The following is a 25,247-nucleotide window of genomic DNA, read 5'->3' on the forward strand; positions in this document are numbered from 1 at the left end:
TGGATCACAACCACCTTCCCATAACCCTGTAAGAATTTCCATGGGTCACACTATTTAAAACAGGGAGATGCTTAATACTACAGAAAGGTGCTTAGCTACTTGGTCAGCCTAATTTTAATGAAAATATTCAGCCCCTACAATAGCCAAGATTCTTCCTTCTTAAAAAGGCTTAAGAAATGATCAATCAACAACACATGGAAGGTGGTACCATATCTTGTAAATCTTAAAATGTGCCATTATATGTTGTTCATTAAAGCATAATTTTATCTGGAGCAACTACTGAAAACTAATTTAAACCTGCTCTCTAAAGTTTAGCCTGAACAACCAGATTTGAACTTTTAATACAATAAATAATATTAGCATACAGAACCTGTAAGGATGGAGGATGGTCTGCTGGCTTATTAAAATGAGAACTGATTCAGAAAGCTTGTATCTTCCTTTTTACATTAATTTTTCTATTGCAGTATGGAGTTTATGGTACATTGTTTTCATAAGATGCAGCTTTAATAAGAGACAAAGAACATTCAGTGCCTTCAAGCAGGTTCAGATGTTCCAATTCTGCCATTGCACCTGTACAAAATTAGGAGCATGAAACATGAGGTGCTGAAATTTGATCGGTGCTGGAAAGTAGTTGGTGGCCTTTCGGTGCAGTTATTAAAAATGACAAAATAGCTTGTGTTGAAATTGACCTTAAAGATCATCTAATCCAACCCCTCTGCCATGGCCATGGACACTTCCCGCTGGACCTGGTTGCTCAGAGCTCCATCCAACCTGGTCTTGAACAGTTCCAGGGATGAGGCATCTACAGTTTCTCTGGGCAGCCTGTGCCAGTTCCTCACCATGCTCAGAATAAAAAATTTCTCTCTAATATCCAATCTAAATCTCCTTCTCTCAGTTTAAAACCATGGCCCCTTGTCCTATCACTATAGTCCTTGGTAAAAAGGTTCTTGTCTTTCTTTCTAAACCCTCTTGAAACACTGAAAGGCCAGAATGAGATCTCTGGGGAGCCCTCTCTTGTCCAGACCAAAAAACGCCAAGAGAGGTACTTCAACCCTCTGACTATCTCAGTGGCCCTCTCTGGACCCAACTCCAACAGGTCCACATCCTTCTTATTTTGGGGACCCCAGGGTTGGATGCAGCACTGTAGGTGGGAGTGTCACCAGATCAGAGTAGAATCTCCTCCCTTCATGCTGGTTCTCTTTAGGCAGCCCAGGATTATTGTAGAGACCAATATCTGAATTCCAGAAAGCTGAGATTATGATTAAAGCTCAGTTAATCTATTTTAGCCTGTACTTGCAATTAAACTGTTTGGCTGATTCCCTCTCAGCAAAGCATTATCTAGAGCTGGAGATACTGGTCAAATAAAGGAAAGGACAAAGAGCGAAGCTGCCTATTACTTCCACTGAGCTCTGCTAATGGAAGCAGAAGACACCCAACATCACTTGGACATAAGGTGAGTCTAACCAAATGTTACAAAAATATACCCTTATTGACTGCTTTTGAGAAAACCCTGTGATCTTTTAGAACTGATAGATATATGCCACCTATGACAGCAGTATCACCACAGCTTTTTTAAATGCTGTCTCTGGAAACTTCCTGTAAACTACTGACTGAGCATTTTTGCAGACAGTTTCAGAGGATTCTTCCCAACTGATATATTTTTATTCATATATAGGAGGATCAAGGCCACTGCCAAAATTAATACTGCCTTGCTTTCAAAGGTGAGAAAGAAACTGTTTTCCTTGCAACACTAGGAAAACAAAAATTTGCAGGAGAGGAAGCAAATTAAGAGTATGCACTAAATACATTTCACATGAAACTGTGCCTGTACTCCAGCATTTCAGATAGCTATCCTGGAGATTTTGCTGTATGTGAGAAAAAAAACCCAGCTTGTAATGCATTTTAAGTTTGGGATTTTGGTTTTGGTTTTTTCAGTTTTTTTCCAGAAAAAGTGGATTTATAAAAACTTGAAACTTGCTGGGGGAAGAAACCTTAACTTTTTCTCCACTATCATTACCCTTATTCCCCCATGCAAAACCACCACAAGGAGCTTAAAGCCTATTTTCCAATCTCAATGCCAACAGCAGCCTATTACAACACCTGCAATGATGACAATGAAAACTGTTTCATAAAACCCTGTGGCAATTTCAGCTCTGTACACTCTGCTCATAATAGCAGTTTTAAAAGAACATTAATTATGCTCTGATCCTCAAACAGGACTGATTAGTCATAACGATGTTACACAATGATTCACACTTTAGATGACTCATCCAGAGAGGGTAATTATCCAGCAGGACTTCGTAAGTCTGCTGGTAAATGAGAAAACTTATTACAGAACTGAGGGTTCCTGTTGAATGAATGAAAGTGTGGATGAAAAAAGAAAATCAGTGCTTCCAATCAGGTAGTATTAGATGGCTACCCTGACTAATTTGCATATTTAATTTGAGACACAGGTTTCCTCTTAGCTGTGACCATGTGTTTTATTAAGGAAATATCTTGCAGTTTTATTATACAAGTAAAATCCCTCTTTAGATGTTTGACTTTGTATGTGTATGAAGATTATTAGTCTTAAAAAAAACGCAGACAAACAACCTCACGACATAACAAAATATTTTTCCACCTTCCATACAAAATTGCATTTTTCTTATCTGCTGGTAGAACACATTAAAATTTTTACTGTGTTAAGTGCCCCCTATAACTTTTACAAAAGTTGTTTACCAAAAAATGCAAGCAAAATTTCCAAAGTACACTCCGACAGCCAATGCTCTGCGAATACTTTATTACACAAATTACATTCAGCTTCTGAAAATAGTGTTCTAACAGTGATACCATCTAAAAATAAGACATTCCAGAAACACATAAAGTTAGGAAGAAGAAAAAAATTAAATAGAGACTTTTTTCTTTCCTTCAATGCAATACCATGTTAGTGACTTAAAAAAATAGAAGAAGACATAGCAGCTTCATTTTTTGTGGCACTGTATATTCTCTGTAATGCAACAGGTTAAGGACATTGAAGAGGAAAGGCACAAAACAGAAACTGGCAACTCAATAATTATGGAAAAATATTTGATGAAGCAGATAGTAAGACTTATTTACAAGATCCCCATATTTGATGATAAAATACTACTGCTTTAAATCAGTCCTGCAATTAGAGACTTTGCTTTATTAATATGTTCACATATTAAAAACCAACGGCACTGATATGGAATTTCAATATATTCCTTCACTTAAAAAACATAACTAAAACCAAACAAAAATTAAAGGAACCAGTATACAGCCCCACACAGACTAGAACAGTTTCCAATTAAATATACAAGATCTTAAACGTACTAAAGGGAAAAGAAATCTGACATTCTGGGTTGAACCATATAATGGAGAACTCAAAGGTTAGTTTCAGGATGATGAAGGTGCTGGTGGCAGTGGAGACACTGAATGCTCTTCCTCAGAATCAGTGCCATCATCATCTTTTTCTTGATCGCTTCCTTCAGTGCTCAGCCGGTCAAACCCTTTTCGGCTGTAGCCTTTGTGGCTTGCAAAGAAGTTCCCAAGGTTAATTCCACCACCACCTTTCGCTATGGAAAGGAAAGGATTTTTGTAAGGTTTGCTTTAACTGTAAAGGGGGAATAAAAATCCATCTACTAATTAAACAGTATAGTGGTGATTAAGTGTCCTTCGAGAAACTGTTTTTAAAGGTTCAGCACATGTGGCACAAAATCTAGGTGTATATAATAGGAAAGAAGAAGGCCATTAATCTTAGAAGTTTTGGACTATACTTTTTTGGCATCCATTACTTCATTAATTCTACACAGGTTATTGGCATTCCTACCCATTTGTCCTTAGTTTCATTCACCAGATCTACAATAACTCATTTTAGCTCCTGCTCTCCCACTGGTAGTGACTCATCCTCTTTAGTGGGCAGATAATGACAGATAAAAGTTGTTGTAAAAGAAATTTTCAAAAACCCCTGATCTTTGCCCCCAGTCCTTCCTTTGAGAAAGTTCCATCAAATCTGTTAGTCAACATGAATACAGAAAAAAAGCCTCCAGTTACTGCATTTGAAATTATCTTCGGTGACTACTTACCTCTAAGTCTGCCTAAAATTCTGCCTGAAGTAGAATCAAGTTTGCATTCCCCATCAGCTGAAAAATAAAGTAAATTTCAAAATTAAGCTAAGCTCTGAGTGTTCTATGATCAAATAAGTACCTGTATTTTCTGATAAAAATCACAGACATTCAACAAATTAATCAGCAGCTCTAAGAAGTCATCTATGGCAGTACTGCAATAGACTAGAGTGGTAGCATATTTGATATGCTATGTAGCACATTGGGTATGCTAACACATTTGAATACAAAAGTGAGGAAGCTGTATGCTAAAATCTTGAAATAAAATACATCCTATTCAGTTGCATAGCCATATTAGATTGCTGAATGGCCTACTCTGTCACAGTAGGTCCTGACCAGTAGCAGAACTGTATTGTGTACTCCATGTACATTTTCTTCTCCAAGAAAATGTTTTGGAGATGAAAAAATCTTGATAAAACAATTTTGTGATACAAAATAACAATTCTAGTGATCAAATGCGTATTGCAGTCTGCGAATTTATGAAAAATAATGTTATTATACAATACAAATTTAGAACCATTTACATTCTAAGTACCAATTAAAGCTTTAAGAGCTATGGATTAAGGTGTACTATGGAAGCATGTCTGACTCACAGAATTGACTAGGTTGGAGAGAGCAATAATACAAAATCTCTTGTAATGCTATCTGCTTTCGTTTTGCCTGTATCTCTGTAATACCCATATGGAATCTTTTGTTCTCAGCAGTTTAAAGATCCCACACTAAAAAATCAAACTCTGCTTGCAGTATTAAAATTTCTGAATTCTAGACAATACAACATGAATTTATTCTAGTAATTTCTGAGATACCAGTTTTTGCCTTGACACCAATTAAAGTTTTTCATATATGTTCTGAAGAGGCGCTAACTTGAGGCTAGCTTAAAGGCTCAGGGGACTGCAGGTGCTGTGTACCTGCCAAGCTGTAAGTTTGCAGCACCACTGCAACTGTTCAGGAGGGCAAAGGCACAGGGAGCTGCTCTCTTCATACCCTTACCCCCCAGTGTTCAGTGATACTTGGAACTAGAATAATACAAGCCTGTTCTCTAGAACAGTTACTCACGGTTACCTCCATAGACAGTTGTCTTCCTCCACCGAATAAATACCAAAATTACCAGCAGGACAACAATAGGGATAATAAGAAGGGTTGTAATAAGAACCAAGGAAACTCCAGTGCTGCTGGCCTGTTGGACCAAGTGTTGTTTATCTATATTCTTTAGAGGGTCTCTTGATTCTGGCTTGTTTTTCAATCTGGCTTCAACAATTGTTTCTGATTCTTTAAAAAGAAAACAATTTCCATATGTAAGCCATAATCATCAAGCTGTTGCTTGAAGAGCTGTTGCAGAACACGGTGTTACAGGAAACAAGAAGCTAGGATACCTTAAGTGCTTTGTAACAAGGAAACAAAAGACAAACTCTTATGGAGACATTTTTGGTTTTTGCTGATGTTATACCAAATAAAAGGAAGAGCAAGTCTGAATGATACCACTCACTAACAAAGATTCCCTCCCCTTTTCTCAAATGAGGAAAGGAGATAGGTTAAACAATTTTGTCCTAAAAAGTATCTACTATTTAAAATATAGGAAATACCCCAATGATCCATTTTTGCAAATAACCGTGTGGTGTAACATCAATTAAACATCTCCTTTTGACAAAACCATTTCCACAAGAAATACAGAAAGCCAGTATACATAATATTATCATTAATACAAAGAAAAAGTTTCTAATAAATGTGGCAAAGGGTTAATTTTTTTGTCACATTCAATGAACGAATTTTGGTTCTACAAATCTGGAGAGCTTTTGAAAACTGCATTCAGTCATTGCTGACTAATTTGTTAACTCTACCCACAAGGAGAAAAACTATTTAAGAAAAACCTTTATGATGTTGCAAATGCTTTGTGATTACCTTGTAGCAAGTAAAACTGTCCAGCTATGTATTTTGAATTTAGACTGAACAGCAGGTCTTAACAAGTAGCTGGATCACAAACACTTTCAATCAACACTGTTTTGATTCTGTATCAAAATTAAAATGATATTCTACTCTGAAGGAGTAGCAAATGGTTCAGTGTACACTCAACACTAATACAAGGATAAATAATATCATGTTATCACAAGTACAAGGATAACATTGACACAATGAAAACATGCCATCTGTTCAAGAAGTAGTTACCGCTAAGGAAGATTTTCCTCCACCATCTTTCCTACCTCTGGGCAAAGTTACAGTTATTTTGCCCCATGTCACAGTAGTACAAGCTCTAGTAACAGTCACCAGGAGGCTGTGAGAGTGCAGGCTACTCCTCTCCATTTACTAAGCAGATGACACAAAGTCCATTGGCTCTTTTCACCCAGTGGAGCTGAAAGATGTTAATTTCAGCCTACCTACTCTAAACAGTTTTAGACATTGTTACTTAAAACATTTTTCTTACCCTGGTGTTACTATTGCATTTTTTCTCTATGACATTAGAAGTGTCAGCTAAAGAAAACCAAAAGGCATTTACATATCCCTAGATATACAGCATACTGTAATGTCAACACTTCCCTTTTGAGTGCTTCAGGCAGGCTGGTGTACCAATGGAGAGAAAATAAAAGGATAACAGTGATGGCAGTAAGCATTTCATTGTTTCATTAGCCTTCCTTATTCTTTCAATTGGCAGTTGGGAATTTTTTGACTTTTCTCTGTCTGTGTATATATGGCTGAAGCAAACTACATAAGCTCTGAATTTAAGCAAAGAAAACCAGGTAGGAACATTTGAACATTTTAAAAGCCTTTGTAAATACTACCATAATGTGATACTGTTTTTCTGAAAGGAAAATGAGCTACATAATAGAATACAAATGGTTGAAATTACTTTTCATCTACCTTAATTAATATTTTACTCTATTCAATCTCCTCTGCGTGTACTGTCTCCTTATATTGTTCCTATATGCTTTCATTTTCTTTTTCCTTTTTTTTTCCATTTTCATGAAGATTAAATAAATAAAAAGTATAGTAAATCTATGGGAAGAAATGTAAATAGAAAAAAAAAATAGTATTTCTTGCCATATGGTGTGACTGACAAGGATGTGTACAAAAAGACTACACAGGAATATAAACCAATTGTCATTTCAAAGAACCCTTTTTTTGGTGGTGGAGAGTTGCAGAGTAAGGGAGGGTGCTGGGGAGTAACTGTAGTTGTTGTATTTTACAGCTATTTCTGCATCTAAGGGAGCTGGCACAGATACCAAACTGGAACATACCGGATGGTAGAATGGAATTAACCTACTAGTAAAATTTTTATTCTGTGACAGTGAAGTACTTGTCATCACTGGAAATGAAATGTTTAGATTGGCTGTGAAATAGCATCTACCAGTAACAGTGTTACAAGCTTCCTTCTAGTGCTTCCTATAGGAACTCACAAAAAACAGGTCAAACTAGTCAGTATTTTGTCCCTTCAGCTTGGCAGAAGCAGGCCTAGTCTACATAAACATACTGATCCCTTCATTTTCATTATGAATCAGACTAACCTTTTGTCTCCTGTACCTCAATACCAGCCTTTTTAACTGACCGATGTTCCATTTCTGTAAAACAAAATCATTCTTCAGGACAACTGATATTTCAGAAAGGCACTCAGTGACATCTTCCTGCTAGCTTTCTCAAAAGTACAGTACAATCCTACAGTAAACATTCCCATCAACACATAAATTTCACCACAGAGAGTCAATGTGAACTATTCAGTAGCTCACAAGGCCAGAGAAAAACAAGGAAGAGCTCAGTTTATGGAAGTTGCTTGCAATAATCAGCTTTTATGAAACAGAAAGATTTTATGTGTATGCCTAAATGTTCATAGATTCCTGCAAAAATAAAACTGTTTATTATAATCAAAATCATAGTGAATTAAAGGCCTACAATTGAAGTCTGAATTGGTTGAATCAGGGTTTCTTAGCTACTGCTCTTTTATACTTCAGCAAAAACTAAAAAGAAAATTTTATACAAGGACTTCCCTCATCTAACCTGTAAAAATTCCGTTACTTTTTTATTCTCATATTTCTTTGAATAAAAGCTGAGAATTGTTCATCTTCAGTTTACTAGATGCAGATAAAAACATATCCAATCAGAATTACAATTTATCTGGTCCAGTCTCCTGTTATTAACAGCACCTGATACGAAATGCCCCAAATGAAAATCCATTAACAAGACAAATAAGGAATAACTAGCTTAGTCCACTATAGCAGTGGACTCTTACTGGATGACTAACATCCGGAAGCCTAAGACTTTATGTCTGTCATACATTTTTTTAATCCCATATAATGGAGCAGTGGATTATATTTTTATTCCTGTAAAACATGTAACCTCTCTCTGAATCCTACTAAATTGTATTTAAGTCTGACTAATCAGGTTCCTCTCCCTTAACTTGGACTTGGGAACAAGGCTGCTTGCCTTGGGGGTTACTAGATTAAAAAAAAACCTACTAGATTAAAACTGGCAAGTGTTTCCTCTGTATGAAAATAGGACTTCAAATTATACTAGATTAATTTTTTAGTGATGAATGCTCCCAATGAAACGAATATAATTTTTAAGCTGACCTGTGTTTTTACTTCATACCTTGGGAGTTTTCTTCATGATAACCTCACAGGAAGCAGTTGAGTTCTCAGCAAAGGATACACTGAAATTACTAAAATACTAGAGTAACACGTTTATTTAAGCAAACACTGAAAATGGATGTGTAAGACAAATGCATGTTGATTCCTTCTGTGACAAACTCATGTGCCCAGGACTCTTCTTTGATAGGGCACACAACAATGATAAAGAACAGTTTTTTAATGAAAACTGAGCAGCAGCACACAACTGCTGCAGGTGAAGCTTGTAGAGGGGCACCAGGTAAGTGATACTGACCTGAAGGTACAAAATGTGAAGTTAGGACATTAAGAACAAAAAGAACATACTTTCCACAGATGCAAACTTCCACACTGCTTTGGCATGAACATCTCCAACAAATACTGTTCTGTCTTCTGAAGCAACAATATCATGTGGCATCTCAAAGCTCTGTGAAGATAAGCAGTCACAGATTACCCCTAAGTATCTATGCTTTCATGAGGCCTCCTTAACACCTAACTTGAGCTTGGTCATATTCAATCCTGCTTTAGACTGGAAAATGCAGCAGGTGCTGGTGTGAAACCCAAATGTGTGAAAGGAAAGGAATTCTATTTCTACTGAATGTTTTCCTCCTCCAGGGATAACAACATAGAAATTATTCCATACATTAATGCTAAAAAAATTATATTAATATTATTTCTACTCATTTTATTACATTCCACTTTATCCACTGAAATACATGATGTCAAAAAGAATCTTAGTTTGAAGCCCATACATTTAATTTTTGATAAAGTTCATATGCAAAACAGCTATTTTCTATACTCAGAAAAAATAACTCTCAATATAATTTAAAGTTGGACTGCAAATAAAGAGTGTATGTGATACCAAGAAGTGGGAATATTAACATTCATTTTTTAATCTAAGACAATATATAGATACTGTTAAAAACCCCCACAATTTTAATGTACAATACTGCATGAAGAACATTTAGCCTTAACTTACTCATTACTGTTCTGTAAAGAGGGATATAATCATACAGTTGCATATTATTTCTGCTTAGGAATAAGCTCTATTTTTTGACAAACTACTAGCATCTAAATATATGAATCTTTCAATTACTTCATTATTGTCTTAAATTAACTTTTAAGAACTGTAATGGCAGTAACAAAGTGGGCTTATACTGCCTGATGATATTATCTCTAGGAATCATCTAGAAGTTAGTATAATTTTCAAATATATACCACATGTAGAAACTAATATCCAAAATTCTAGTGTTTTTATTTATTACTATAAAGAATTCCTTTTGAATATCTTATATTATAAAATGTCTTATTTCTAGCAATAAACAATTTTCCAACTTCTTATGCAAGTTGGAAAAGTAGAATGTTACTGATGTTCTCATATATATAATTATATGTAACAGGCACGCTGTGCAGTACTCTACCTTTCTAAGTGGAATGAAAGTATCAATTATTTCTCCAGTAGAGAAATTCATCACAAATCCTTGCACTGATTCTGCCTCTCCAGGATAGGGCATTCCATTAACTGCAAAGAGGAGACCACCTGCAACAACATTAGATTTGCCTTAAGAACTCACACATAGCAAACTGCAGTGAAGACGAAACTATATTAGTTTAGATGAAAAAAGGCTGTCTGAGAGACAGAGAGACAGAAAGATAACTCAACAAGAAGCTAAACTACAAGAGGAAAGTTAAGCGAGGTAAAACTCACTGAAACTTTGTCATTTAAGAGATGCACACTTAGTTCAAATAAGAAGAACCAGCAAGACAATATTTTATATACAGTTTAAAAGTAAAAGGAATGTGAAGGTGTTAGAAAAATAACCTCAAGAATGCTGCACTATGGATGGTTGACCTGATAGCAGAAAGTTCTTTCAATGCATCAACAGCAGAAAGTCAGATGGGGAGTAAGGGGGATCACAAAAAGAAAATATGTGAATGGGGACTCGGGGATTAGAGGCCTATGGCAAAGAAATGGATTTTGTCAGTTTTTTCTGTTTAATATGTTGGGAAGTTTCTAACGCTCAATTTTTTTTCTTAGTAAAGAGATCAGAGGAGACAGCTCAATGGGAAGCACAAGGTATAAGACAAGTTGGAGGTTATTAATTTATGAGGTTTAGATGGTGTTCACTCAAATTCAGAAGGAAACCAAATGTGAAATCAGACTTCAGGCCAAAATAAGTAACCCACCACTGCAGACAGCCACTTGTCCAGAAGACTAGCAGGATGCTGAAGTAGTGCCCACCTACAAAAGGGTGTCTGCAAAGACAGATTACCAATTCTGGCATCCATCTCCAGTAAGATGGTAGAATCCATAATGAAGACTGAGACATGGGTAAGTGTAGCCTGTCAGAACAAGTTGGTGTGGCTTCTCTAAGGGCTGTGCCTCAGCTCTGAACAGGGAGAAAAAGCACACAGGTAGGCAGATTCTATAGACATATTTGTGCTTTCAGAAAACTCTTGACAAGGTAGCGCATTAGAGGTTATTGAACGTGAATTATCAACGGGCTGAACAAAAGATCCACTAATGAACAGGAAGCAAAGAGCTAAGCTTATGGGCAGAGCCTGTAATTCTTCAGGACAGAGAAGTCTGAACAGTGTGATATTGAAGTGATCAGAGTCAGAAATTTTATTCATAGATTTCATCAATGACTGAAAAATGGGGCAAACAAGAACACCTTGCAGTCTGAGGAAGATAAGTGAGTTCTGTGGAGAAGTCAAAAGCTTCATGATACTAAGGAAGTGCAGAATACAAATAAGTTGTTGAACAGATGACAGAACAGCTTCTGCAAAGACATATGTAAAGTGATGTTTCTTCCAAAAAATTATCTAGATCATGCCTGTGTGATGTTTGAACTTAGAATGGCAGCTAGAGCTCGGGAGAGACATCTCCCAGCCAACACTAAAAGATCAGTGAAATCTCCACATCCATGTACAGTGTCAGATGAAATTCCAGTAGAATGTCTGGCATCATGAGGAGAGGAATGAGGAATGGAGGGGACAGTTCTATACTAAACTTAGCATGCACACATATTGAGTACTGAGTGCTCTTTTACTCTCTGCATCTCAAAAAGGTTCCAATGAAGCAAAAGACATTGGAAGGGAAAGGCAAATACAATACTCAAGTGGCTGAAGCAATTAAATAGCTTATGGGGAGAGGGCAAGGTGGCTGGGGTTCTTTGGTTTGAAGAGGATAATGCAAGATGAAGGCGCACCAGAGAGGGGAAGTTTGGAACTGTTATTCAGCTCCCAAAATTCTGAGATTGAGTAGCACTCAATGAAACTAGGTCACTTTTTATATTAAAAATAAATAAATAAAGTAGATAATGAACTTCCAGAGCCTGCAATGGTGGAAGGCCAATGAACCAGACAATACTAGTCAGTTTGAAATGGGATTAGAATTTACGGGCAATATGTCTGTAGAAAGATACTATGAAGAACAGATCAGAGGTTACCTCCTAGAACTGCTAAATAAAGGGTTTGTGGATGCATGGTGAATAGGAGAGGAACAACTACAAAATGCATCCAAGCTTACACACACTCTCAGAATGCCTCTTTCCGCTGTCAGAGACATATAGATATCAAGCCTCTCATCCAGCACAGCATTTTTTTTACATTCTTGCAGATGCAAAAGAGAGAAACATGGTATTAAATTTGGTATTAAGGAGTCAGGAGACCAACATGCCAAAATTCCTCATCCAGTTCTTAACATGTCCCTTACCTTCAGTATTGGTATTTAAAATCGAATCCCACAACTTAATATAGTAATTGTTAACCAGACTATGATATTAAAAACCACAATGTTTTTAGCTTCCTTTCAGTTCTCTGGTTTCATGAAACCAAAAACCCTGCTTGTTTATTTGGTCTTAATTTTGCTGTCTTCAATGGACTTGAAAATGAATATGTAGAAATGTTATTATTAATAATAATTAATTATTTACTGATTAACTCTGCAGTCATCAGGAAGCAGCAAGATTGTCTACTTGTTGATATTACATTTAGGGAGTAATCAATACTTTTTTAGAAACAGAGATTAGATGCAATCTTCCCTCATCTGCAAGCAGGAAAACAGGTAGTTCTCAAATTTTCCATTGCATCAGGACTACTCTAGAAGATAATTAAAACTCAAGATAACACAATACTCCCAAGATAACAAAAGAGCACTTCAGGAAATAACACTGACATCCTGGCACAAAGCGACTACTTGAAATATGAAGAACAAGAAAAAGGATTACCTGGAACGTATGAAACTGCAAATAACTCTCTTCCAAATGCTTTGTGTTTGATCTCTCTCGTGAACTCCCCAGTCTCCAGCCTAAAGCATTGAATGCGACCATTTTCTCTGTCTGCAACGCACAGCTGACTTAAGTCAGGGATCAGGGCTAAGCTGTGAGGGATATAAAACTGCCCAGGCCTGGATCTGCCTAGAGAAGTCTCTGCAATTAAAAAAATCCCAAGTTTGTGTTAAAGTACACACTGAAACTATCAGTTTTACTTAGAAACAACAGTATGCTACATAATGCAATGTAATCCTGAGAAAAGACTAAGTTCAGCTTGCTTTCTTCCTAGCATTTAGGTAGATAAGCCTACTTTTTTTTCTTTATAAATCCCAAATTTAGAATTTTCAGTTTCCTGAGAATATTCAGCATAGTTACAGAGATACATAAATCTGAGTCAGGCAGAAATATAATTATTCATAAAACTTAAAATAGATGAAATCACAGCATAAATCTGGCAAAAAATTATTCCTTTCTTATATGTTTAAGAAAACATTTGGCTTTATGAAAGTCATAATATTTTCTAGACAAAATAGGACACGACAATATTTATTCTGAAAGCAAGACAACAAACCCCCACTTTTTATTTTTAGTAAATATATAACCACTACAAGTAGGTGTAGAAAAAGCCAAGAGAAAATTCAGGTAGGGCCTGGAAGGTATTTCAGTTATAGAAATTAATTTTAAAAAAATAATAGCAACATCAGCAATTTTGTGGTTCATGATGAGCTCATGGTAACAGCAGTATAGGTAATGTACCAGGGACCTGACTGTACCTTCTCCCCACTGCATCAAATACACTCCATTTGGAGAGAACTGAATAATCCGACTGTTGCAGTAGCCATCAGAGACGTAAATACTGCCAGTGATTGGGTCCACGGCCACATCAGTTGGTTGACAGAAATGATTTTTGTCACTGCCTGGTTGCAAAGGTACTCCTAAGATCAGTAATGGTTCTTTGTCATTGGCTCCTAGTTTGAAAACCTTTATTTCAGTCAAAAGGAAAAGAAAAGAGGTTTCAGTTATGGAAGGTGAAACCTAAGACCCAGGTGGCAGAGGGAAAACCTCCTATCACTCTGTATAAAATAAATTTACATACCAAACATAATCTTAATATATTGACCATAATATTTATTATTAGTTTTTCAATAGCCCTGATTCTAGGAAACTTCTGCTTAAAATACAAATTTCCTGTCATTACAAAGCAACCAATTTACTTTCACTTTCTAGACTTAACTGCATCGTTAAGCAAAAGACACAGCAGAAAATTACAGAAGGATCTTGAAAGGATGGCTATATGAGAACCTTGTGAAATTCAACAAGGCCAAGTGCAAGGTCTTGCACCTGGGTTGGGGCAATCCCAGGCACAAATATAGGCTGAGAGAAGGGATTGAGAGCAGCCCTGAGGAGAAGGTGTTGGTTGATGAGAGGTTCAACATGAGCTGGTAATGTGTGCTCACAGTCATAGGTTAACTCTGTCCGGGGCTGCATCCAGGGCCCAGTGGGTAACAGGGGAGGGAGGGGATTCTGCCCCTTTTCCCCACTCTGGTGCGACCCCACCTGCAGAGCTGCCTCCTGCCCTGGGGTCCCAGGACAGGAAGGACACGGAGCTGTTGGAGAGAGTCCACAGGAGGGACACAAAGGTGATCAGAAGGATGGAGCACCTCTAATATGAGGAAAGGTTGAGAGGACTGGGACTGTTCAGCATGGAGAAAAAAAGGCTTCTGGGTGACCTAATTGTGGCCTCCCAGTTCCTGAATGGAGCCCACAAGAAAGACAGAAATGGATTTTTTACAGATGCACATAGTAATAGAATTCCCCATTCAAGTGGAATGACTTCAAACAGGGAGTAGGTTTAGATTAGATATTAGGAGGAAGCTCTTTACCACAAGGTTGGTGATGCCACTGGTGAGGCTGCCTACCTCTGAAAGTGTTCCAGGCCACATTGGATGGAGCTCTGAGTAACCTGGCCTAGTGGAAAGTGTCTCTGCCCATGGCAGAGCAGCTGGAATGAGATAATCTTTACAGTCCCTTCCAACTGAGACCATGATTCTATGGTCAGAGTCTATGATTCTATTATTTCTACAAGCTATATCCTTGTAGCAAATTATTCAACACAACTATATTCCATGAAGTGCACAGGGGTGAATTTCTGTAGGCACATTCTTAATGTTGTTCTAAACAGGCCTAGATAAGCAATGTATATCAAATCTCTAGGAAAATAAAAAATATTTTTTTAGCAAAATATTATGGTCCTGATACTAAAGCTCCAGAAACATACCTGATGAAGAGCTACATCAGTGACCCAGTAGTTACCATTTTTATCTACACTCAAACCATGTGGTAAATAAAATCTGCAAGAACAAATGTAGAAGAATGAAGTTAAAATCATTTTTCTGGAGAATTATATAGATGTGAAGATTTCATTTTTTATCTATAGACCAAAAACAAACATGGTACATACTAACTACATGTACATTTAATGAAAAATACAGCTTTACAGCTTAGAATTTTCTTGACAATAGTGTCTCAGTTATGAAATTCAGTTGATCTAAATAATTATTTATTTACTTGAAGATACTCAGGCTACAATTACACAATTGTATATAAATGCACAAACAGAATATAAAACACACAAAAATTAGTTTAGGGACTCTTTGGCATAAAATGTATGGAAATATTAGTTCAATTAGCAAGAGAAAAAAAAAACCCAACTTACATATTTTTGCCTGTGGAATGAAGCAATTTTGCATTACTTGGATTCAAGACAATAATTGTGTTCTGTTCAATGGGTCCAAGTCCTCTTTGCTGATAGACAAATTTGCTGTCAAAAGAACTGTACAAAAAGAGTGGAATAGAAAGCCAGCATTAGAAGGTTCTACTGATGAACAATATACACACAACTTAAAGCCAAGTTTCGTAGTTCAGTTCCAGTGTGGGGTTATTGGCTTCTTTTTCATTAAATATGAACTATATAACATCACTGTATGATTATAAGAGTTAATAGTGTTGTATGTCTGCATTTTCTACTGAGGTTTAAAGGAGCACCGAATCAGCAGAACAACAATTAAAGATAGTCCTAAAGCAAGTAAGTAAAAAACCCTTTTCAAATTATTTTTGTTTAATAATTTCATGCATGACAACCCAGAAATGAGAAATTCAACAATACAGCCTAAGAAAAAAAGTATAGGGAATCACCAGGGCATACCTGCCAGTAAGACCAGGTAGACTTTGTACCAGCTAAGGCAGTCTGTGCATGTTTGTGTGTCTTCTGCTTTTTTCATATGCAGTTTAGTATGTTGCTAGAGCTTACTACTACAAGATTCAGTTCTTATGGTTCTTATTCTTTTCACAGTGTGCTTACACAAGACTATAGAATATTATGTACATTCCTCCTAATCCCACAAAATTGCACACAATTTTCAGAGTACATGGAATATATTCATAAAAAACATTTGTATGTGTCATTATTTAATACATTAAGAATCAGGATAAACTTTCCAGAGGACATTTACTAGGAATGAAATTATCATATGCTTCCAAAAAATAAATATATAGTTGTCTGTATCCTTACAGAGACATTGTCTCTTACTCTAACCTGTTAAAATATGTGTTCAGCTTTTAGTGAAGATCAACTGAGTGTAAAATATTTTTAACAACATTTCAGGCTAAATGTTAGAGCATGGTGTTTTATGTGAATGAAAAATGCATGAATACAAAGTCCATTCCCTGCTCCCACTTTTTATTTTTAAATCCATTTGTTAATCCTAAGAGAAATCCAGCAATGATTGAAGCATGTTGGTAAACAAGAATATACTTTGTAGTCACAGAGAAGGCTATGAATAAAGCCATTAAAACTAAATGTTGTATAGCTCTAACAGTCTCACATCTCCATAACATTAAATATTTGTATGTCTAAAATTTTTAATGTGGAAAAGCAATATTGGCTTTATATATAACCAGAAAAATCAATACGGACTGTGTTTAAGTTTCTGCATAGGCTATAATTAAAAAATAGTATTTAGATACTGCCATTGCATATAGTAACTATCTGTAACTATTGAGTTTCTGGTAGAAATAATGTCTGATGTCAAAATAATCCTTTTGACTCTGAATGGTTCAACCAAAAGTGAAAGTTACTAAACTCTCCCCAGAGTTCTGCCATCATGTAGAGGAAGACAAAGGATAAATGGTAATGACACACAAAGGCCTGTACTGGTGTTGTACCTTCTTGTTTGAACATGATTCAGTAGGTGCTGTTATATTCTTTACCATTCATGACAGTAATCTGCCATGACAAGTTCCCTTCATTTTGAAGTTTTATTTTAAAAGGGGTCTAACACTCATAAGGGCTTGTTCTAGCTATGGATTACCAAACTGTAGCATCAAAAATGGACAGACTGAACTGATCTTATTTTTAATCTACAAAGATAACGGCAGAAAATTTACACAAATAACCAAAGAAAAGCATCTTAGTGATGGCAGATATTGTACAAAACAAGCCCCATCGAAAACGTGATTGTACCTGCAGAACTGACTACCTAGACTACTTAAAATAATTATTGGCTTTCCTTGTTATGATTTTGGTCCTAGTAATGGTGCTGTCTAGATGCCTAAGTATTTCCTGCTATTCCCAGCTCTTCTGGGAACTAAGTGATTTCAGTGTAAAAGAGACTGTATGGTATGCAGAGAAATTCTAGTGAACCTGAGTTTATGGGAGTGATCTTCCATTCATCTTCTTCCTGTCAAACTTATTTTCGAGAAGAATGACTAGAATGCTACAAAATCACAGTCACTTTATTCTTCCCATTGCTTGAGATTAATTTCCAGGCAATGTTCCTTTGTTTTAACTGATAAATAAGAACACAAACAATGCTGACTACTTCCATCTTAAAAGCAGCAAGACTAAAACCACACAAAGAGAACAACTAAAGACAGTAGTCATATTGCTCTAAAACATGGTTTCCTGATAGGTCCTGCATCTTGATACTGAAGGATAAACAAAATCCACTGCATATCTACTATTTCTAATTTCAAACTCCAATGTAATTCTACAGTTATATTTCTTCTTCTCATCTGGCCACTTCACAGTAATGCAAATAATTTCTTGCTAAATCTAGTATCCTTCTTGTGGGCTACATAGTAAATTTAGACAGACCACCTGATCTCATAACCTCTGAAAGCACAATCCTGAGGTCTATTCTTGATCAATATCCACCACGATTGTGGTACTGTGCTCAGCCTACCTACCTTGATAAGAATGCACTAACAAGAATGCAACTGATATTCCCTATTAAGTTCTTTATAAATTGGATAAATAGCATACATTTTTCATCACAAAATGCAAAATAACTTCCAGCTGATTAACTGCTTAGCCAGCTGAATAGTTTTAATTTTTTTTCATTCTACACAATACATGCTGCATATAGCAAAGACTGTCCGGAAACTGAAGAGACGATGCTGTAGAAGAACCTTAATTATTTAAGAGGATTCTTTTTTAAAAATCATATGCTGAAGGAATGCTGCAGCCACTGCAAAGCTGCTACTGTATTACACTGCTTGTCACTGCATAAACTTTGTGCTCTAAAGTACACTGAAGTTACTTTTGCAACAGCATAGATCATTCAACCAGCTATATTAAGCTGAATGAAGATTCAGCTTTTGTGGCATTTGTTAGAAATGAATTGGAAATATTTGTGCATAGCCTAACAACATAGATTGTTTTTGTTTTATTTGCTTCTATACTAAGCTGGTGAATCATTGAAACAGAAAATATATTCTGGGCTTTCAGGCTATTGATTTATCATGTTTACAATTTGGTAAGGAATATTTGATTAACTGTGTATTTGCAGCTAATGATAAAAGTTAATTTAAAAGTCTGAAAACTTCTTATGCCTCCCTCATACAACTGTCATGATAAACCCCTTCCAAATAACTTTTTTTTTCCTGAAAATGAGAATACCCATTACTCCCTCCCTTTTCATCAAAACACATGAAAGGGACCTCAAACTTAATGCCCATGTATGTACCCAAAGGTTAAAAGGGAAGGCTTGTTGGGTGAGCACATTTCTGTGTGCTTCTCCTCCATGCCACAAGATGTGGATCAAGAGCTTAACAACAGCCATGTTTTCAAAATCACATTTTAAAATAATCATCCTCTATATAAAAGGCCTTCAGAGTTCTAGTTCAGGTGACTTAAGGGTCCCTATCAACACTAGATTTTCTATACATTGATTAACTATGCTCCACAAAAAGAAGAAGAAAAAATGTAAGACTTAGGAACAAAACCCGTCAAGTACTAGGATTTAATGATTAGTTATCTTTATGGAAGCCCATGTGTAGTGTTACTGAGTACTAGTGGTACATACATGGATTTCCAGGCTATATATCACAACTCCAATCTTCTTCTGCAGCCACAGCATAATGAAGCTGAAGTTCTGTCTCTCAACATGGCTGATTCATCATGCACAACTGCTGTTTTAGGGAATTTGTTTTGTTTTGTTTAAAACCTGTAGGCTTTCCCAATACTGCTGGATCTCAAAACTCAAGTTTGTGCTCTGGATTGTTGGTATACTACAATAGCCAGACACTCAAAAATCGGTATTTTATAAGGACCAGCCTATTTTCAAATATTTTTACAATTTGTTATTCAACAACATAAAGAACAGCACTTATGCTCCTGAGTAGGAGGATGAAAAACCAGCTCTTACACAATACTTGAAGTCTGAGTAATACAAGTTGTATAAATTGTATAATGCATAATTTAGTTTGTATTTATATACACTTGAGCTGGAGATATCACTGATGCATGAGAATACTATATGAGAAACAAATGATTGCCTTATCTGCTGCATTATGTTATTTACCTTAAAACCTAAATAACTTATTTTCTTTCATGAAACACTATTCTAAGTATAATTTGTTATCATAATGTTCAGAATAGTGTCCTATATTTCTGACATGATGTTATCTTTAAATGAATTCATCAGGATTTGAAAACAGCCCTACCCTTTAGCCTTATGGCTATATATATATATAGAGAGAGAGAACAGATACTGAAAAAGAGGACAAAATAAAAAGAGGAAATGTTTTTAAAAGGGTGTATTTAAAAAGGGTACCGCATAACATGTTACAGGCTTGTACTGCTTTCCCCCAGTATTCTCTTTCAATTTCAGAAGTATCCGTATAAATACATACACAAATTTAAAAATCAAAGACATAAGAACACTGCAAAAATAAAGATTGTACTCTTTATTAGAATGTTCTGTTCTTAAAATAATATACCTCTGACTATATAATTTTACAAACACTAGATCACCATTCCAGAGTTCGGACATTTTTTGAGTGATGCTAAATGTAGTAAATTTTATCAAATGAATAGAACAAAGTTTGTTTTGAGAGAGTACCTTTAAATAATCCCTTTTTTTTTCAGTGTACATAAACAGAAAGAAGAATGGACATAGCTTTGCATGTCTTAAACCCAAGTACTAACTGTAGTATACCATACTAAAACATTATTCACCCAGGCTAATTATGCCTGCTAAGAGACATGGAGAGGTAGGGATAATTAATCTCAGTGAATATCATACTAATGTGGTCATACAGTTTAAGGACCTAATGTGCTATGTTCTTTTCCTCTGGAGACACATTCTTACTGTCTAAAGATCTAATAACTCATCATCTTGAATTGTCAGTCACCATTTCTGTTCTGAGTCTCTGAAAGGCACTTTCAGCCAAAGAACTGAATTTTTAAATGGAAAAAGAACTTCAATCTGTCTTTTCTTGAGAAGGTATATAAAGAGCACACAACCTTCTAATTCACCATTCGGCAAGGGTCTCTACTTACTTTTCATCCCAAACATGATCACCTCTGTGGAAGACAACTAGGTTATTTTCAGGGTCCAGAGCCAACCCAGAAACTTGGCCTAGTTTGAGGTCTAGTCCAGTCCACTCCACGGCCTCTTCTATGTGAAAATCTGACCAAATAAATAAAAAAAGAAGAAAAAAAAAAGAAAAACCAAAAAGATAATAATGTAGCATATTTCTAAATAAATCAAATTATGGTTAACTGGCATTTAGTACAAACTATTGGGAATTAGGTGGACATTTTCTTACATGCAGTATTTCCATTAAATGCATTGCAATTCAATTCCAAACATAGTTTTAACATAGTAAAGCATGCACAAGCACTGGCATCCTGCTATGTGTAGATGACAGAAATGTAAAAACTGGTTTTGATTCCATTATTTTCTCCAACTTATAAGGATGTGTGTAAATACTCTAGAAGTTTTAGAAGCTCTGTAAATACTTACTACATGGAAGAATTACAAAAATACACAATTGAAATCAGCAAGAAAATTTTATTATTAACTATCAGTGTTTGATTAAAAAATACATAGTAAATACCACGAATCACTAAATCAAACATGTGGAAGGTGAATCATATTTGGTTTCTTTTTCTATTAAAGCTTTTAACACTAAGAACAGAAGACTTCTTGTACTTGTCCTAAATTGTAAAACTGTAAAACTCAGCTAAGGGAGAGAAATTTAGTTTTAGCATTAAAAAGATAAAAGTATGGTCTCTTCAATCTCTCTTATGTAAAAGCAGACTGACAAGGATGAAAGGCAAAAACTGTTCAGTATTTGAAAAGTGGCCGAGAGTTGACTGTAAGGATTAATTTCTCACAGATGACCTACTTAAATACTCTTTGGAAGAGATTGCTCTTGTGTGGCTCTGGCAGCATATTGAGACAAATTGAACTAGATTATCAAAAATAAAAAATGGCAAAAGACATCTCACTAATTCTGATAAAATAGAAAGAAATGAAAAAGAAGAATTCTAGAATTTGTTCTACATGTTAGGAAATCCACGACTGCTTCCTTTCAGAAATTGATTTGTTGAGCGTAATTCAGGTATTTCTACAATGCATAATCAGCATGTAGGCACATACAGCCAAACTGATGGCAAATAAGAACCAATTTCTTTGAAGTTATGTGAAACTGGAGCCACTTCACTAACAGTCAGCGTGTTTGAAAGCAACCATGCTTTACTTTGCAATTTTCAGTTCACCCAAAGTTTGTGATTTCTGCTCTGATCCTAAACACCAATCACTGGGGTATCATCTAGGCAGGTGAAAAAGATTTCCAAATTCACAAAGTGCCAGGGCATCCTGCTTTGAAGGAAGGCAGATCACAGTCCTTAGAACACAGCACCCAAAGAGTCTGAGAGGGTCCACCTTCACCTGGAAGTGATTTTCCAATTAAAATCAAAATTAATGGGAAACCATGTATAAATCTTTAAGCCACCGGTGCAACCCATCTGTCCTGATAATACCCTCCCCTTGCATTTCACTTGAAAGAGATGTAGTCTGAGAAGGAACAACAGGAATGAAGTGGAGGGGAAATCATTCTTTACAACCTATCCAAGAGAAATATGAAACCAGTGTTTCATCAGTAGGTGCTGAACACCTACTGCAGACTAGGAGATGTTTTACCTGTTTGGACTGCGATATCATAAGCTAGAGTAGGTGACCTAAAAGAAACTTAAAAGCTATCAGCAGCTGCAGTGTATCCAGGACAGTAATCAGAAACTTCTAAAACAAGAAATCCTACCCCATGGGAATTTTAATTGAACAAAAGTTGCAAGCTACAGGAAAAGCTGTTAAAAACAATTATACATATTCATACTTCTGTAGAGTTGAGTTGATCACAGCAGGTGCAGTGCCAAGTATATTCACAAAAGTTTTGATGTGGAAGGAATACGAGAATGGAAATTCTCGTCTGCTTCCTCACTTGCTCATCCATTATCACTTGATGTTAAACTCCAGTAAGCTTGTCTATATTTCATGTTACAGAGGCCTCTGACCTTTTTTTAAAAAGCTAGCAAGAATAAAAGGCTAAACATAGGACATCTATTTTGGTCTCTATTTAGTCTCTCAGAAAACACACTCTGTAAAATAGAAAATGTTTATACTTAAAGAAATAAAAGATTTCTGATAGATCAAAGCAATAAAATGAATGTACAGTGAAATACAATCTAATCACAAGAGTTCTAGACGCAATGCAATCTTTAGATTTTATCATATTTTTCCAAAATTTGTTAATGAGTATTGTCTTTTTCCTTTGCAATCCATTCTGAAAGTCCTTTATACAGGTTTATCTCATGGCAACTAGCTTTTTACAAAAACTCACTAGGTTTAGAATTCCTTTATCTAAGACTTATTACTTATTTCCCTACAAGAATAAGTGGTCCACGGAACAGTTTCGTATAAGACTAATGAAAATTACTTTCCCCAGCGAAGTAATTTATAATTATTTAGAAAAAACAAGATCACCAGGTTTTCTTGTGAATGAGATCTCTAAACTAGGTACTAGATCTTCTAGTTTTCAACTTGGAGTAGTTCCTTTCATTAAAAAAGAAAAAAAAGGAAGAAATTACCTAAATTTAGAACATGCAATTAAGTCTCTAAAGAAGTGAAAGATGACAGCCTTATTTACTGACACAATTGTAATTTAATATCCAGAATTTCCTGGAAGATCATTCTAGCTTTTAACTTTATGAACTTTAAGTCATGTTGCACTCTGTGCCATCACAGCACTCATTTAAGTCTTGACAAATTTAATTAAGCAATACACAAAGGAGTTTTGAAAATTGGAGAATTACACTCTTCGACATATTTAGAGGTTATAATTGTACCAGTTGCAGTGATATTAAACAACCTGACAGATTACTGACCAGTCTAGGTTAACAAGCTAACCACAGTGCAGCAAGAGCAGTAGTATTAAAGTTTGAACATTTATAACAACTTTACTAGCCACTTGGTATTTCAGGTATTTGGTACTTCAGGCCAATTACCTGTTAAAAATTAGAATATTCGCAAGATTAAAAATATTAAACTATTTTAATACTGGTGATTTTTAAACAGTTAAAGGAAATTAATTTAATAGCAGAGTCTTGCCCTAAGGAAATTGAGATTTTTTTCAATTCAATGCAGTAAAGGTCTAGCAAAGGGGATACATTTTTCATTAAATCAAGACAACTTTACTTCTTCCCCTGAGGAGGAAAATTCTCTTATGGAAGATTTTGTTTTAAATATGTAAATACTTCCCTAAAAAGAAACTAAATATATGCTTAAATATTTTATTGCTACAAAAGTTCTTTTACTAAAAGATGGTAGTGACAGCTTCTGCAGGTCAGGAATTCTGTGATTAAAGGTATTACAAACATAAAAAACCACCCCCAAAAATGCTAATTAAGAAAATGTCAGTTTCCTTTTTTTCTATACCTCAAAATTGCATAACTGAAAGTTCATTTATTAATTAGTCCCCTACCAACAAGTTACCCCCAAATGAATATATGGCTACTGACATATCCAAGAAAATACTTTCCATAGTTAGAAGTCATGCTGTAAGGTATGTCAAACTGACATTTATTCAGCTCACTGACATTCCCTGTTCTGCATCAGTGAAAATAGAAAGGAATTTTCTTCTTTCTTTGTGTGCATCACATGTTATTAGTCTAAACTGAACAAACTATCCACACGAAAGAAATGCTAGCCACATTACTTTCTTGAACATTTAATTCCAGTCAGGTTTATGGAATTATTTATGATTTACACATATATCAGGCACATAGTATCATTCCGCCTGCTTTTTGTCCCTATGACAATAATGTGACAGGCTCTTATTAAACTAGATCAGACAATGTAACATTGGCAAGTCCTCACTTTTGGTTTTCTTTTAAAAACAAACCCAGGACTTATAAGCAGAGATAATACATGCTAACATTATGAACAGAAATAAAAATCAAATGGTTGATGGATGATACATATATGTGTACAAAAGTATTTGGAAATATCAATCTGGGTGGTTACAACATAAAAGCTGGTATGTGTGCATACAGCTTATGGATACAGATGGCTTTCATGCACACATATCAGCTTATTTTATGAGATACTTTTCACATGCTGCTTTATCTGGCTTTCCACATTAGCAAGTAAGGTACGGACAGTCGATATCACAGAGACCAAAATGCAAGTAAAACAAACACAGTAATTCCATGGTTTCTGCTGTCATAGAAACCTGAAGGGAATAGATTATATTTCTAGCACAACAAAATCACCTGTACAATAATATTTGGAGAGTCAAGCCCAATTTGAAATCAATATGCAGAAAATGTTACTTCTGAAGAATTTTTCAGGATTACCTAGCACTCTTTCTGAATTAGAGAAAAATATCTGATAGAATTACAGCAATAAATTTTA

General features: G+C 35.6%; 1 protein-coding gene across 11 annotated transcripts in view; it reads right to left on the reverse strand.

The window, feature by feature from the left end:
- Positions 1-2,745: 2,745 nt before the first annotated feature.
- The window catches only part of PAM (peptidylglycine alpha-amidating monooxygenase), a 118,661-nt gene continuing 96,159 nt past the window's right edge, over positions 2,746-25,247 (reverse strand). For 8 of the 11 annotated variants that reach the window (XM_064404925.1, XM_064404927.1, XM_064404917.1 and 5 more), the window contains 11 exons: positions 20,831-20,960; positions 15,704-15,820; positions 15,266-15,338; positions 13,761-13,968; positions 12,943-13,143; positions 10,132-10,250; positions 9,038-9,137; positions 7,619-7,672; positions 5,178-5,390; positions 4,083-4,139; positions 2,746-3,572 (listed from right to left, as the gene is read on the reverse strand). In XM_064404925.1, coding sequence (XP_064260995.1) covers positions 3,394-3,572; positions 4,083-4,139; positions 5,178-5,390; positions 7,619-7,672; positions 9,038-9,137; positions 10,132-10,250; positions 12,943-13,143; positions 13,761-13,968; positions 15,266-15,338; positions 15,704-15,820; positions 20,831-20,960 — 1,451 coding nt within the window. In that variant the 3' untranslated portion in view covers positions 2,746-3,393. The remainder of the gene's footprint in view (positions 3,573-4,082; positions 4,140-5,177; positions 5,391-7,618; positions 7,673-9,037; positions 9,138-10,131; positions 10,251-12,942; positions 13,144-13,760; positions 13,969-15,265; positions 15,339-15,703; positions 15,821-20,830; positions 20,961-25,247) is intronic. The other 3 variants (XM_064404924.1, XM_064404928.1, XM_064404926.1) reach the window with 2 other exon arrangements.

This window comes from Passer domesticus, chromosome Z (assembly GCF_036417665.1).
Source record: "Passer domesticus isolate bPasDom1 chromosome Z, bPasDom1.hap1, whole genome shotgun sequence".
Taxonomy (NCBI): domain Eukaryota; kingdom Metazoa; phylum Chordata; class Aves; order Passeriformes; family Passeridae; genus Passer; species Passer domesticus.